General features: G+C 40.0%; 3 protein-coding genes across 4 annotated transcripts; 2 read left to right on the plus strand and 1 right to left on the minus strand.

Annotated features, from left to right (window-relative positions):
* The first annotated feature begins 114 nt into the window (after positions 1-114).
* On the plus strand, positions 115-2,060 carry LOC116188532 (40S ribosomal protein S11). Its single transcript, XM_031517956.1, has 6 exons — positions 115-272; positions 361-401; positions 852-952; positions 1,324-1,468; positions 1,588-1,677; positions 1,772-2,060. Exons 1-6 carry the CDS (start codon positions 261-263, stop codon positions 1,863-1,865), a joined length of 483 nt encoding a protein of 160 aa, XP_031373816.1. The 5' UTR covers positions 115-260; the 3' UTR covers positions 1,866-2,060.
* Positions 2,061-2,699: 639 nt separating this feature from the next.
* On the plus strand, positions 2,700-3,152 carry LOC116188687. The gene has a single exon (XM_031518171.1). The coding sequence runs from the start codon at positions 2,700-2,702 to the stop codon at positions 3,150-3,152; it is 453 nt and encodes a 150-aa protein (XP_031374031.1).
* A 1,717-nt stretch (positions 3,153-4,869) lies between these two features.
* Positions 4,870-8,487, minus strand: LOC116188114 (homeobox protein knotted-1-like 4). Of its 2 annotated transcripts, none has more exons than XM_031517268.1 (6): positions 7,511-8,487; positions 6,529-6,649; positions 6,070-6,263; positions 5,847-5,978; positions 5,517-5,653; positions 4,870-5,422 (listed from the first exon to the last, which is right to left on the minus strand). In XM_031517268.1, the coding sequence occupies exons 1-6, from the start codon at positions 8,195-8,197 to the stop codon at positions 5,419-5,421; spliced, it is 1,275 nt and encodes a 424-aa protein (XP_031373128.1). In that variant the 5' UTR covers positions 8,198-8,487; the 3' UTR covers positions 4,870-5,418. The 2 variants fall into 2 exon arrangements, with proteins under 2 accessions (XP_031373128.1, XP_031373127.1); XM_031517267.1 differs by having other exon boundaries at positions 4,870-5,430.
* Positions 8,488-12,805: the final 4,318 nt, after the last annotated feature.

Raw genomic sequence — 12,805 nt, forward strand, 5'->3', positions numbered from 1 at the left:
AGAGCGTGTACCAGAATTACGCTTCCTTTCCAATAAATTGTCATTGTGAGCATGAGTAGGTGTGGTACTGGGCCCAAAGCACAAAAGCGACGCAGAGTCCATTGCAGCAGGCCCAACTCATCATCACCCCTCGCGAACCCTAATCCACTCCACTTCTAATACCCTAATCTCCGTCTTGCTCCTCTTCCACCCGCCGGTGCTGCTGTTAGCCCCCTCTACCTGCCTGAAGCTCTGCCTGCGAGGTTGCAGCACTTGCCACCATGGACGCTCAGGTTCAATTCGCCCTTTCGCTCTCTCTCTCATTCGCGCTCTTTTCTGTTCCTTGAGCTATCCGTTCACGATATCTTGTTTCTGGTGCAGACGGAGAAGGCATTTTTGAAGCAGCCGAAGGTGTTCATCTGGTGAGCTCAGGCAACCATCTCTATCCAATTTGATTCCTTGATCTGTTTGGTCACCCAGAAAAATGTCGGAGAAAGTACAAATGATCTACCGATAATTGCACTTCATGGCTGAGTGCTCCTGCCTGCTTCACAGTTTTAGGCTTTAAATTGTAAAGCATCTATTTCCTTGAATTGGAGATAAAGTCGAGGTTTGGAGTGTTTCTTTGTGCGGGCGGTACCTTATGCAAAATGCCGCGGCCAAAGAGCCATCTTCGAGCTAATTTAGATCAGATTGTTTGGCATTGTATATGATTATGTATAATTTCTCGTGTCGTAGAAGGTTTGTTTCACATGGATTATAGGAATTGTATGCAGAGCTATTGGATTAGATTATCTTCATGAAAGCCTTTTGTATTATTTTCCGAGTAATTGTTAGAAGTATGATGCTATATCTTCTTCGAAATTTTGTAGCTCGCAGAAGTCGGGCAAGGGTAAGAGACCCGGAAAGGGTGGAAACCGATACTGGAAGAGCGTCGGTTTGGGATTCAAGACCCCCAGAGATGCTATTGAAGGTTACCTACGATATGCCTTTCCTCTGTTTTTTATTATCTATCTGTTTCTTAATGTTTATGCGATCGTGGGTGAAAGTTTTCTCAATCTGCAATCGACAATGATTTTTTTGGATCAAGATGTTACCTATTTCCCACATCACGTTTGTATATTTCATTCCTATTAAGATTCATATCCTTTCTTTCAGTGTTTTCCCAGCTATGAGTAATTGCTTTGGTCATTAGATCTATAATAGCACATTTCCGCATACCGATTTGAGTGAAATGGATACATGCTCTGTGAGTAGAATATATGCTGTTCATATTGTAGGAAGGATGCCTTATGAAATGTAATTGTAGTAGATCTATTCTTATCTGTGCGGGTATAATTACAGGTACTTACATTGACAAGAAGTGTCCATTCACTGGCAATGTTTCCATCAGGGGTCGTATCCTTGCCGGTACTTGCCACAGTGCTAAGATGATGAGGACCATCATTGTCCGTCGAAACTACCTCCACTTTGTGAAGAAGTACCAGAGGTTAGTTATAATAATATCATAGACCGTTAAATAAGTTGTTATGGACCTTATAGGAGAATCTATTGATATATATATATATATATATTTTTATTTTCCTTTTCCTTTTTTGGCCTCTCTAGGTATGAGAAGCGGCACTCGAACATTGCAGCCCACGTCTCCCCGTGCTTCCGTGTCAAGGAGGGGGATCATGTTATTATCGGCCAGTGCAGGTAATATTCATATTCCCAAGTGAGTCTTTACTCTCCTATAAACTCGCCGCATGACACCAACTAAGCGGTCTGCACATGCTTTGTCATGAATTAGGCCATTGTCGAAGACCGTGAGGTTCAATGTGCTGAAGGTGATTCCAGCTGGGTCGTCAGGCGGAGGCGGTAAGAAGGCATTCACAGGAATCTGAGCTCAATGTGTCGCACTTTTTTTTTCCCCTCCCCCTCTTTTGGTCTTATATCTCGAGTAATGTCTTAGATTGAACAATTTTCAGTTCAGATGCTTCCCTCTATTGTATTTCTAATGACATAACACCGTCCGGCATCAAGATTTTGTATGACAGTATCCTCTTAATTTGTCAATTTGAGGAGTAGATTTCTGGCAAGTTTTGCGATCCTCTTACTCGATATCGAAGAGTTAGCTTTGGCACAATCAAGAGTTCGGTGTTAGATAAGTTTAATATTCTTTGAAGATGTCCTTGTAAGGTCTTCTTCAAATTTTAATTTATACGAGTATGGCTACCATTTTGGAGACGAGGATCTAATTAGATCTGTTTGCTGGTTTTTTGATCACATATTATTTGTCTTTCTCGTATTTGATTTTCAATTTTGTGGGAAGTTTCGTGGTTCAGAATTTAAATTCAAAAATATAAAAAACCAATATTATCTCATTGGCCATATCTGATATGAAATTAGCCGGCATATTTAGCAATATTCTAGTCCTCTTCAAAATCCTCCTGCCCAAATGTCACAAATTACTGATAATCCGCCATTATAATATTGACACCTGTATAATACAATCCTAATTGGAATTAAATATTATTCGAATTTTGGCTCCTTATCTCTAATCATATCATGGCAAGAAAAAGAAAAAAAGGATAATCATATCACAGCCTATCTCTAGCTCTATCATAGGATTCTATTAAGGCCATCACGTTTTCCATCTACCGCAGATCCTTACTTGAACCCCCATCATCGATCTCCGAAAACATCCCGAAACTTAATTTTGTTCGTATCGCTCTCTCATGGCTGCGAAGAACGACAACATGGGCTTCGTTAGCGAGTCTCTTCCATTAAACAGAAGTTTCGACTGTGAAGAGGACTTTGAAGAGGCTGGCACATTCTCAGGTTGCAGATGCGTCGGGGGATTATGTATCAGGATATGGCCCCGGCGGAAGAGGAGTGCGCTGTTGGGCGACCTGCTATCTCATCGCCCGGGAGAAGCTCCAGAAGGTCGGTTCATCGAAGAGGATGTTGGGAAGGTTGCGAGGCCAGGGTCTGGCGGACTGAGCAGTCCTAAGTGGAAGATGTTCATCCGGAGGTTCCGGTTTGGGAGCAGAAAGAAGAGGACAGCAAAGTTTCACTACGATGCGAAGACTTATGCGCTTAATTTCGATGACGGGGTCGAGAGAGAAGATGGATACTATTTCAGCTTCTCGAGTCGATATGCAGCTCCTCCCAGGATGAGTGCTGGTTAGACGTTTCGGATCATAGCTGATCGGGCCTCGAGCTGCATTCTCTCCTCACCGTTCCTTTCGCAAAGCTTGGCATTCTGTTGAATATTCTTTTATGATGTACAATCTTGGTAGGGAATAGGATCACAGTTTTTCTATACCGGAAAAATGTCTTGTATGCAAGTTGTAATTTTGATACATCGCTTTGATCGAAGGCATGAGACAATATCAGTCCAAGCTTTGATCAAATTACTAATGTTAATGCTTGTATTGTGTTCGATCTGAGCTAGGCCAAACGATAGGATCGAGTTGATGTTTCCTTGTACCATATAATACCAGCCCTGGTGATTGAAATCGGATCCGCTCTAGCTGTGCCTGGCATCGATGGGCATGTTTGTTACGCAAAAAACCGATAGGAAAAGAAACCAAATCATCATACACAGATGATGAATTGGTCGGGCTGGTCGATAGCGGTTCAAGCGAGGCCAAGCTTAAGGTTTAACCAGTCCCAATATGAGTTGGATGGTGCTTGCAAGACATGAATTATCCATGAATCATATGAATCTAGCGATTTTCAAAATTTCTCGGTTCTTGATAAAATTTTGATCTTGGCAACAACAAAAATCGTACGAGTACATGAAGTAAGGCCAAGCTTGAGGTCTAATGAGTCCCAAGACAAGTTGGGTGGCGCTTACAAGATATGAATCGTGTGAATCTAGCGATTTTCAAAATTTATCGATTCTTGCTAAAAAATTTGGGTCTTGTCAATAACAAAAATCGTACGAGCACATGAACCACAACCAAGCTTGAGGTTTAACCAATCCCAAGATGAGTTAGGTGGCGCTTGCAAGATGTGAATCATCCATGAATCATATGAATCTAGAGATTTTCAAAATTTATCAGTTTTTAGTCAAATTTAGGCCTTGTCAATAACAAAAATCGTACAAGTACATGAAGCCAGGCCAAGCTTGAGGTCTAATCAGTCCTAGGACGAGTTGGGTGGCACTGGCAAGATATGAACCATGTGAATCTTGCGATCTTCAAAATTTATCGATTCTTGCTAAAATTTGGATCTTGTCGATAACAAAAACCGTACAAATACATGAAGCACGGCCAAACTTGAGGTTTAACCAGTCCCAAGATGAGTTTGGTGGCAATTGTAAGATATGAATCATATGAATCTAGCAATTTTCAAAATTTATCGATTCTTGGTAAAATTTGGGTCTTGTCGATAATAAAAATCATACGAGTACATGAAGCAAGGCCAAACATGAGGTTTAACCAGTCCAAAGATGAGTTGGGTGGCGCTTGCAAGAAGACATGAATCATCCATGAATTATATGAATCTAGTGATTTTCAGAACTTATCGGTTCTTGGTAAAATTTGGGTCATGTCAATAATAAAAATCGTACAAGTACATGAAGCAAGGCCAAGCTTGAGGTTTAATCAGTCCCAAGACGAGTGGGACGGGTGGGTTTGCACTTTGCAAGATATGATTCATATAAATCTAGTGATTTTCAAAATTTATTGATTTTAAGATAAAATTTGGATCTTGTCGATAACAAAAATATTACAAGTACGTAGGCTTATGCAACTCAATTTGATTGTTAATTTCTAATTCTGCGATTATAGTCTCGACCCGATAATAATCTATTCGACGACTTAAGGATGGAAAGGTATTCATTCTCTGCTTAAATTTAAACATGTCATAAGGGATATCAAACAAATTAAATTAACGATGTAAGAATTCTAATAAAAACTATATATTCCCATCAAAATGTACACCTAATAAATCACCATGCCATGGACATCTACTACACCATTATATATGTATATAAATAAACCCTAACAAAAATTATTGTATTGTACAGACCCACAATTCCTTCACTATATATATATATATATATATATATATATTCTTCTTCACATATATGAATAAGTGTAAACAAAACTTACCAATCCACCAAATGGAGTTGGAAAAATACATCCAATATATTAAGAGTCCTACTAACCCACATATTGTTATTCGTCTCCCGAACTTCCCGCCGTATTTCCTAACCATATCAGCTCGAGATTTACATTGACAACTTCTTGCCTTCACATTTTGCTCTTCCTCCCATAAAACGAGAAGCTTGTACATGTCTCTCGTTTCTCTACATCTATCTGACTGACCGACTCAGTGGACTGTCTCTGAGCGTTCATTCATATTGCTGTAGTTGGAGCTCGTACTATGCTGAAGATGCGACTGTGTCTCGTTGATCTCCTTCACATGAACCGATCTCCGCTATTTTCACCTGCATTACTTTAATTTGGACTGGGGTTGGTGAAAAGATTCGAAGAGACGATATTCTGGTATTATGAGATGCTTGTTTAAGTTTGAGATTTTACCTCTTCCGTTTGCTCTTCATGACTGTCGAAGAAGAAGGATTACTGTGCCAGTTCCTCTTCCTCTGGTTGATAAACCAGTTGTTTATCTGCTTCAGCTGCAAACCGGTTTCCTGCACTAATCTTGCTTTATCTTCCTCCTGCAAAATGCCCGGAAGAAGAGAACACTATTATCAATGTTTCAGAGGCATCATATGATGTTTTTGCGCAGTTTTGCTCAGCCAGTTTCCACTATCTCCAAAACAATGTAGATAGTATTCCAAGATGTCTCAAACTATGCTACTAGTACTCGAAAGTCGAAATTTTCGAGGAGTTGTCCCGTGAAAAGCTTACCGTAGGATAAGGCCACTTAGAATGAGTTTGCCACCAGGATTTTAAGACAGAGGTGGTGTCACCAGGAAGTTTTCCTGCTCTTCTTTTGCGCAGGATTTCCTCTCTTATATCAACTATCTTCTCCTTGTAGCCCTGCAGATCAATCAAACTTGGAAATATTACAAATTTTGCTTGGATGCTCGCGCTAGCTCTTACTGCATCAATTTTCCAGTTCTCTCAGTACCTGCTTCAGTTCGTGCTTTAGCTCTTGTCTAACACGCTCCATTAGTGACCGCTCGCTCTCTGTTGGGATAAGAGGACCGAATCCCAAGCTGTCCGTTCCGTCCAAACTTCCATCGAACAAATTTGTATCACTGTCGACTGGATCATCCTCGTCATCGGACATTGTCGCCCCCGTTCCTTCTCCAGGAGAAACACCTGCTTACGCCCAACTGATCAAGTTATGATTGCGCATTCATTGAATAACATTCAAAGAAGACTAATCGAAGATAAGGCAATCCTTGAATCGACAGATTAATTTATGTATGTAAAACTTCCGCCAAAACTCTTGAGAGGATTAATGTCTTAGCCGATAAGAGGATTTTAAAAAACTGGGGAAAAACTTGCTTTTCATCACAGGCTCATAGCTACAATCTATGAACCAACTAAAGCAAATTGATGAAGAGAGAGAGCGAAACATCACCGGTCAAGCTCTGTAGAGATTGCTCGATCTCCCAGCAAGCCATGACTGCTTCCATGGCGTGGACACGAACATGCTGCTGGAGTTGTTCTTTGAAAGAACAGAGCAACAGGACGTAATGTGTCTGCATGCCAATGAACAAGAACATATAAGGGACATAGCATAACTCGATTTCCACAAAATTACCCCTTCAAGTTATATCACCGAAGGAAATTCATAGCAGGACCGAAAAAAAAGTAATTTCAACAATCGAAGAAGAAGATAGATGGCAACTATTAGCAGGGCCAATGTTCGAAATCTGGTAGCACCCAAGCAGAACTCGAAAACAGATCTCTATTAACTGCGAAGTTCATTCTTTTACAAGCATATATAGATGCTTGATAACCGTGTTAACAGATTTCCTCTTGAGCTGAGATTTGATTAGGAAAATAGATTTTTATGATAGATTCATCCATCATGAGTATAAAGGAGCGATTTTTACTTGGAACGAAAGACGAACACATCTGAATTTGATCAATTTAATATCCTCCCGAAACTGAAACTCAGTAAAAGACAGAAACTTTCTTCTCCGAATCAGAGAATTGCCCCCATGCACTCCAACATCGTCCTTCTTGCATGAAATAATCTTCGCTTTTATTCGATTTCGTGCGCAAGAGATGCTACCAATCTTTCCCAGAATCGAAAACTCTACATTTCAGCCCGAGTTTGTCGAGAACCGACACGAAATCTAAGCAATTTAAATTCTCAGTAAGACCACCCTTCAATTGGAGTCGCGATTAAATTAACATACGAAACATCAACTAGCTGCTGCGAGCGGAAAACCGACAAACCAAACATTGAGGAACGAAATTTGAGCGGTTTTTCTCTGTATCCTTTCGGATATATCATCGGGTGTCTCCGAAGAGACAAAAGAATCAAACTTTGTTTATTGTTTTTCCATTTCAACGTTATGTTCGTTGTTGTTATCGTTGTATGTTATTATTACCATGAATTGATCGAGCTCCTCGTCATCGCTGACCATGCCCTGACCAGCACCACCGAGGCCAGAGTACTTAGCCACCACCTGCTGCGACTGAGCTAGCTGGGCGTCTATCCTGGGGAGCTGGTCCACCGGCGTAGCTATCCTCAGGCACGCCACGTGCGCCGACAGCAGCTGCCCGTACAGCGGGTGCCCCAGAATCTCCGCCTTGTACCTCGCGTTCTGCCAGTTCACCGGGCCTTCCGCGGCCGCGCCGGCCCCCCCGCCGCCTCCGCTCTCCACCCCGGCGGCGGCCCCCTCGCTCTTGGTGTTGTCGCTAGAGGGGTGCTCGGCCCCGCCGCCGGAGACGATCGAGTCCGCGGGAGCCGGGACGCCTTGGAGGGACTGATGGCGGGAGAGCCATTGGTGGTGGGGATGGGGGTGGGTGGGGGTAGAGTCGCCGGTGGCGGCGGCGGTGTGGAGGTTGAGGAAGTTAGAGGAGCCGTCGGCGGGGGCAGGGGCAGGGGCGGAGGGGGAGAACTGGGCGGCAGAGTGGGGAGTCTGCTGGGCGCGGAGGAGGGCAGAGTTGAGCCAGTTGGGGGCGGGGTGGTGCGGGTCAGCTGCGGAGGCGGAGGTTGGGGTTTCGGGGTGGTCGGAGAAGTGGTGGAGGGAGGAGAGGTCCTGGGCAGTGAGCTGGTGATTGTGGAAGGCCATGTATGTGTACGAAAAACACAGAACACGGAGAGAAACAGAGAGCAGTACAGACCACTTGCAGAAGAAGAAGAAGAAATGATGATAAGGAAGAAAAATAAGAAGAAGAAGAAGAAGATGATTAAGAACTAAGAAGGTGAATTCATGGTTAGGTGAGGGAGGTAGAAGGGGGAGGAGATTGGATTGGCTTCTACGCAAGCTTTATATATAACAAGGTCTAATGGAGGTTTTTAGAGAGAGAAAGAGTTGCAGAGCAGAGAGAAAGGAAGAGAAAGTGGTTTTCAGGGGAAGAAGACGACCATCGGGAAACAGCTTTTTATGTTGTGGGTTGGGGGGATGGTGTGGGGCGCCGTTGGGGGTTTTTTCTATTTTTTGATTTTCTATTTTTCTTTTTGGTCTGATTAATTAATCATTTGTCCGGAATTAGCAATGCCTAATCACACTATGCTTACCACAACACACATATAATAACATCAACCACGGCAACAACTATAAAATAAAGGTAAAAAAAAGACTGTTATCGAGATTGTTCTTTTGTTCGATCGAAAAATACCATGCCCTCCAATTGATATATACATTATGTTCCACGTCCCATGATTATCGACACCGAAAAAGAATGAAGATATTTTTATCCCAATTATCCTAAGGATCCTACTAATGTTTATGAGTAGAAATACTTACGAATGCTCTTTTACAAATATATATATATATATATATATATATATATCGCAATCCTTGCTTTTGATTCGATGAACTTGAGAAAGTATCGTAAATATGACATATATACGAATACTTAAGCAATCCTTGCTTTTGTGATGTCATTATATAGTCATGTTATCGTAGTATAAACTGGCGGTTAACTTTCGGTCACATACATAATAGATGCACAAGCAAGTTATATCAACGTTAGTCGTCGCTTTATATTCGTGGTACAATCTAATGGGTAACTTCTGATCATATATGTACAATGAATATGACATATATGTACGTATATTTAAGTTGATATCACTTATAATAAGTTATTAATTTTTACATAAAAAAAATATATTGAAATTTCTTATTTTTGCGGTGTATTTTTCTTTACTTTCTTTTCGCGACTTTTTCCTTGTGATCATCTATACATTCTTTTGGCCAGAGCGATTATCTATATAAGAGAAGAAAAAATTAGTATATTTTTCTCATATTTTTATTTTCTTAGCTTTTAAATTTTTTTTGCATGTATCTTAATTTTTGAAAACCCAACCGGACCGGATTAATGCAGTTCGATTTCAGTATAAATTTTTGCTATTCATAAGACTGAAACCAGCTACTTTATTGAAGAAAAAAAAAATACCAAATCGCTTGAACAAATTCTTATTCATATATTTTGTCATTTTCATTATTTATAAAAGTTTTATTATTATTTATTAAAAGTAAAGCAGGGAAAATAGAAAAGGGAGGAAGGTGTTGAAATAAAGCATGGTTTACTTCAGGGGAACGTGTAATTGCCAATTGGTCATTTCGGAAGTTCATTTGTTTTATTCAGCCAAAATGGACGTCTGATTGGTCGTTGCCGGTAATCCGACGGCAGAAGAGACGCACACGTGGCAACTGCTGGCGGGTGAGCCCCGTGGGGCTATAGTCTTTAGTTGGAGAAATATTTGAGCGCGTGGGGAACAGTTCTTTGACGCTCCGACCAACCGTGGGCGTTGGGTAGGGCCGCAACGTTGCCGTACTGCCGGAGACGCAGTTCCCAGGACGTCCATCGACGCGCTCCCAAGGCGCGTGCAGAGTACTCTCTAGATTAGTTAAGAAACTAATCAATGGTATGTTGCATTACTCTTGACAAGAAAAAGATAATTTTATTACTTATCCAAAAGAAAAACTTTTATTTAAACAAGGAAATCTGATTCTAAAATTCTACTTTAAAATCAAATGCAACATAGGAAATCCCTGAAGAAGAATTATCCTCTTTTTCACTAAAAAAAATTATTCAACCAGAAGAAAAATATCCTCTTTATGAAGAATTTATTTTTCTTGAATTAGTTTATGTAATACGATATATAGGATGAACGAAGCTTGGTGCAGTAGCACAAAGTGCCGACTCGGAATCAAGAAGTTTTAGGTTCGGTTCTCATTAATATAATTTATATGTCCTTTTATTTCGTATTATTTCTTATCTTTGTGTTAGACTCATGAATCTTTCTAATGATTGAAAAAAGATCTATAAAAAATATTGACAATTAAAATTAGATAAGAACTATCACTTAGTGCGGACTGCACCACCTCTCCTTCCTTCAACCGAAGATGCTATGTAAGTTCTATTCATGACATATTGTATGGAGTTTTAGAAACTATATATATAAATATATATATATATATATATATATAATTTATTTTTTTGAACAATATGATCATATTGATACCTCTAATGCAGTGAGAATGTATACATAAAATTATGACAATTGAAATTTTTACTAAACACCCCCCCAAAAAAAAAACAAATCTTATTTTTTGACATGATTTTATATATTGCCCAGTGAACAAAATTACTAACTCCGTCCCTACTCAAACGCACTGTTCTATTATCCTTCAAAGATTGCTAGAGTAATGATTTTTTTTTGTGCACCATCTAATATCAAAAAGTCAACGAATCTCGACTAGTCAAAGTTCTAGCCAATCCATATATTAAGGGAAAAATGTAGATCTCTCCCAATTGTTAATTTCTTTATTCACAAAACTCGAATGTGATACCTTATTTAAGAGGAACATGCGTAAATCACATGAATTAATCTGCATTGGTCCGATTGATGTTCTTTTATTGTAGCTCAACTATGCTAATATTAGATATAACCTTGTGGTCTATCGTTAAGGAATAATTGCATGCCGATGCATGATGCACTGTTCATGCAAAATACCGTCAGTGATACAGTCGTACGAGAGCAGCCTTAATAATCTTCTTTTTTTTTTAGCAAAGCAATTATCGTAATTAATATTGCTATTTTTTCTGAACAGATTATTAATATTACTACATGCTTTGAAAACTTCCGCGCTAGTGTCATGGATCATCAAAACATACATTAGAACCAAAGTTGACATTAGAGTAAGAAATTTAAAAAAAGAAAAGAAAAAGGAAAAGAAAAGAACTGATTAATTAATTAATTTTGGGTGGGGACCACATCAGAAAGTTCTTCAAGCCAATGGGATTGGGTGACAGCTACACGTGTCAGTCGTTCAGCCCCTCTCTGCTCACGTCTATCAAGATCCTCGTAAATCTTCGACCGAGAGGGAGAGTACACTGGCAAGAGAAAAAAGTACTATTACGACAACACTACGCACTATACTCCACAGGAATTGGATAATGGTGGGAGTGCGATTAGGGACTGCATTCCTCTAACGTTGGACCATGTCTCCCACGTAACCTTAATTATCATTGTCTTCCCCTTAATCAAATGTATATCCATCCGACATTGATTTCTTTCTAATTTTCATTCTTCTGTAAACAATATGAGATTGATTGAATATCTTACATGTATGTCGATTTTTTCACGAATATGTCGTATGTCAGCTCTAGCAATTTCCTCATTGGGTTGGCCAGGGCAGGACGGGCGGTGATCCATTGCGCCCTATTAGTTCGGGTTGGATGCTAGCCTTGACCAGTAATTACTTTGCTCGTAACTCCACAGGCAACGAAAACATTCAATTCGAGTACTCGTTGGATCGTTGTTCTATATACTCGACTATGCTATGACAAATTTACTGAGGGAACACACTTAAAACATATATAATAGGTGTTTTTAGGGGTTGTGGATGAAGATTTCGGAAGAATGTCCATTTCCTTTTGGTTGTTAGGGAGGCTTATAAGTTTAGTAAGATAGAAAATAAAGCGAATAAAGGGGCACGTAAATCCCACTGACGATGATCGAACCCAAAACCTCTTGGTTCTGAGTCAGCGCCTTATGCTACTGCATTACGATCTCTTCCTTAGAATGTCTCGTTTTTTTGTTTCCTTAGTTCTATATTGATAATTTCAAGGAATATATTCATCTACTGTCGAGTTTCGTGAAGTAACTTCCTACTTTCACTTGCAGAAAACTTTTAACGGTTATGTTCATTTTCGCTGTAATCTCACGCCGCCGTCACATAAATATTATAATGGAGAAAATCAATTACCATCCTTGAAAGTCAATTTATTGTACCGATGAAGTCTTATTTTTCGTGACAAAAATGTGATTCTGTTGCGTGCAGATTTTTTAACTGTATACCGAATCACCTTATGCTTCAACTTGATATAATATCATAATAATATATCAAATAATATCACAAGCATTTTACGCGTCCACTGACCGAAGACAAATCGACATCTTAATAGGAATTAATCTTAATCAATAAGTCAAAAATAAGTTGTGATTTCACTGAAAATATCTCCACTAAATCACAGTGGGAAGAAATGATTTAGACGACGATTAACGTTTATTGGTTTAGACACGTGCCCCGTGCTATCTTCCGGTGACCGGCCGGTGAGGACAGAGAGAAAGGGAAGAGAAGAAAAAAGGGACATGGGAGGAGAGAGAGAGAGGGGGGGGGGACGGGGACCATAAATTACGTCGCTTCTCTCTCCGCCACTCACGG

The sequence above is a fragment of the Punica granatum genome, chromosome 8 (genome assembly GCF_007655135.1).
Source record: "Punica granatum isolate Tunisia-2019 chromosome 8, ASM765513v2, whole genome shotgun sequence".
NCBI lineage: Eukaryota > Viridiplantae > Streptophyta > Magnoliopsida > Myrtales > Lythraceae > Punica > Punica granatum.